This window comes from Rhinoraja longicauda, unplaced genomic scaffold (genome assembly GCF_053455715.1).
Source record: "Rhinoraja longicauda isolate Sanriku21f unplaced genomic scaffold, sRhiLon1.1 Scf003391, whole genome shotgun sequence".
In the NCBI taxonomy this organism is placed as follows: Eukaryota; Metazoa; Chordata; class Chondrichthyes; order Rajiformes; family Arhynchobatidae; genus Rhinoraja; species Rhinoraja longicauda.
The window spans coordinates 1-2,650 of NW_027604603.1; the positions used below are offsets into that span (position 1 = coordinate 1).

General features: G+C 64.5%; 1 protein-coding gene across 1 annotated transcript; it reads left to right on the forward strand.

Annotated features, from left to right (window-relative positions):
* Positions 1-403: 403 nt before the first annotated feature.
* Positions 404-2,155, forward strand: LOC144591908 (valine--tRNA ligase-like; the record flags this gene model as incomplete). Its single annotated transcript, XM_078395912.1, has 3 exons — positions 404-500; positions 1,644-1,725; positions 2,036-2,155. Coding segments are annotated over 3 exons (299 nt in total), but the record flags the coding sequence as incomplete, so codon positions are not given.
* Positions 2,156-2,650: the final 495 nt, after the last annotated feature.

Consider the following 2,650-nt stretch of genomic DNA (forward strand, 5'->3'; position numbering starts at 1 on the left):
TCGGCCCACCGGGTCCGCGCCGACCAGCGATCCCCGCACACTGACAATACCCTACACACACCGGGGACGATTTTCCATTTACGCCCAGCCAGTTAACCTACAAACCCGCACGTCCTTGGAGGGTGGGGGGAAGCCGGAGATTCCGGAGAAACCCACGCAGGTCACGGGATGAACGTTCAAACTCCGTACAGACAGCGCCCCTGGCGCCGTGAGGCAGCAACTCTACCGCCAAGCCACTTGACCCGGCGATCATCCCGATGAGAATCACAGCATCCTGGTGACCAGTTCCCTCACGATCTTCAATGGTACCTTATTGTCACATGTACACTTCTACCTCCCCAACCCCTCTCCCTCTATCCCTCCTCCCCCTTCCCTCCCCCCTCCTCTCCCCCCCCCCCTCAAGATGGTGGTGGAGCAGCAACTGCAGAGGAGAGTGGGATCAGTCGGCGTGATCTGACCCGTGACCAGTTCCTGCAACATGTGTGGCGCTGGAAGCACGAGTGAGTGGGCAGGAGGGGGGGGAGGGGGAGGGGGAGAGGTAGGGTTGCCAACTATCTCACTCCCAAATAAGGGACAAGGTGACATCACCGCCCCACGTGACCTCACCCAGCCAGCGGCCACGTGCTCCCGCTCCACCAATGGCGGCTCCCGGGGTTGCTACGCAACCTCCATTAGGCAAACACACTCGGCCCCTCTCATCGAACACACTCCCAGACAGTGTCCGGGCCTGCAGCGTCCGGGCCTGCAGCGCACCCCGGGTCTAATACGGGACAAACCAATTTAGCCCAAAATACGGGATGTCCCGGCTAATACGGGACAGTTGGCAACTCTTGGGAAGGGGGGACTTTGGGGGGAACTGAGAAAGAGGGGGGAGGTGTGAGAGGGTTGGGGGGGGATGTGCGAGGGTTGGGGGAGTGAGGAGAGGGTTGGGGGGGGGTGAGGAGAGGGTTGGGGTGTGTGAGGGGGTTGGGGGGGGTGAGAGGGTTGGGGGTGTAAGAGGGTTCGGGGTGAGGAGGGGGTTGGGGGGTGAGGAGAGGGTTGGGGGTGAGGGTTGGGGGGTGAGGAGAGGGTTGGGGGGTGGTAAGAGGGTTGAGGTGAGGAGAAGGTTGGGGGTGAGAGGGTTGGGAGGCGAGGGTTGGGGGGGGGTGTGAGAGGGTTGGGGGGGTGGTAAGAGGGTTGGGGGTGTGTGAGGGTTGGAGCGAGTGTGAGAGGGTTGGGGGAGTGAGGAGGCGGTTGGGGGGGTGAGGAGGGGGTTGGGGGGGGTGAGGAGGGGGTTGGGGGGTGAGGAGGGGGTTGGGGGGGATGTGAGAGGGTTGGGGGGGGTGAGGAGGGGGTTGGGGGGGTGAGGAGGGGGTTGGGGGGTGAGGAGGGGTTGGGGGGTGAGAGGGTTGGGGGGTTGCGGAGAGGGTTGAGGGTTGTGGGTGAGCTGAGGGGGGTGTGAGGGGTTGGGGGGGTGAGCTGAGGGGAGGGGGGGTTGAGGGGTTTGGGTGTGAGGTGGGGGGGTATGAGGGGGTTGGGGGGTGAGCCGACGGGGGTGTGACGGGGATGGGGGGTGTGAGCTGGGGGGGGGGTGTGAGGGGGTTGGGGAGGTGAGCTGGGGGGGGTGTGGCCGCTGAGAGCTGACGGGTCGGTGTCTGTGGCAGGAAGGGGGATGAGATTTACGAGCAGCTACGTTTGCTCGGCTCTTCACTGGACTGGCACCGCGCCCGCTTCACAATGGAGCCCGTGAGTAGATGCACCCCCAAACCCTAACCCTCTCCCCAAGCCCCGCTCCCCAATCCCCCTCCCCTTCCCTCCCCCACTGCTCCCCCTTCCATTCTCCCCTCTCTCTCCCCCCATATGACCCCTCCCCCCATGTGTCCCCTTCACCCTCTCTCTCTCCCCCCTGCGTCCCCCTCACCCTCTCTCTCTCCCCTGTGTCCCCCTCACCCTCTCTCTCTCCCCCCTGTGTCCCCCTCGCCCTCTCTCTCCCCCCCTGCGTCCCCCCTCACCCTCTCTCTCCCCCCTGTGTCCCCCTCACCCTCTCTCCCCCCAGGGTTACAGTGAGGCAGTGACTGAGGCATTTGTGCGTCTGCACGAGGCGGGACTGATCTACCGCGGCCGCCGGCTGGTCAACTGGTCGTGTGCTCTGGGCTCGGCCATCTCCGACATCGAGGTGACGGGTCGGGGGGGGGGGGCGGGGGTGGGGGGGTTGGGACCTGGGTGGGCTGCCCCTCCTCCCGCAGCAGCCCGCCACACACATCCCCTGCCTCTGTGGACCCACACCGACCGCCCTCCCCTCCACACACTCCGTCTACGCGCCATCTATTGAGGGAGTGCAGCGTAGGTTCACCAGGTTAATTCCCGGGATGGCGGGACTGACATGTGACGATAGAATGGGCCGACTGGGTGGTGCGGTGGCGCAGCGGTAGAGTTGCTGCCTCACAGCGCCGGAGACCCGGGTTCCATCCCGACTACGGGCGCCGTCTGTACGGAGTTTGCACGTTCTCCCCGTGACCCGCGTGGGTTTTCTCCGAGATCTTCGGTTTCCCTCCCACACTCCAAAGACGTGCGGGTTTGTAGGTTAATTGGCTTGGTACAAGTGTAAATTGTCCCTAGTGGGCGTGTAGGATAGTTGACCCGAAATGTATATGTCGACCCGAAACGTCAC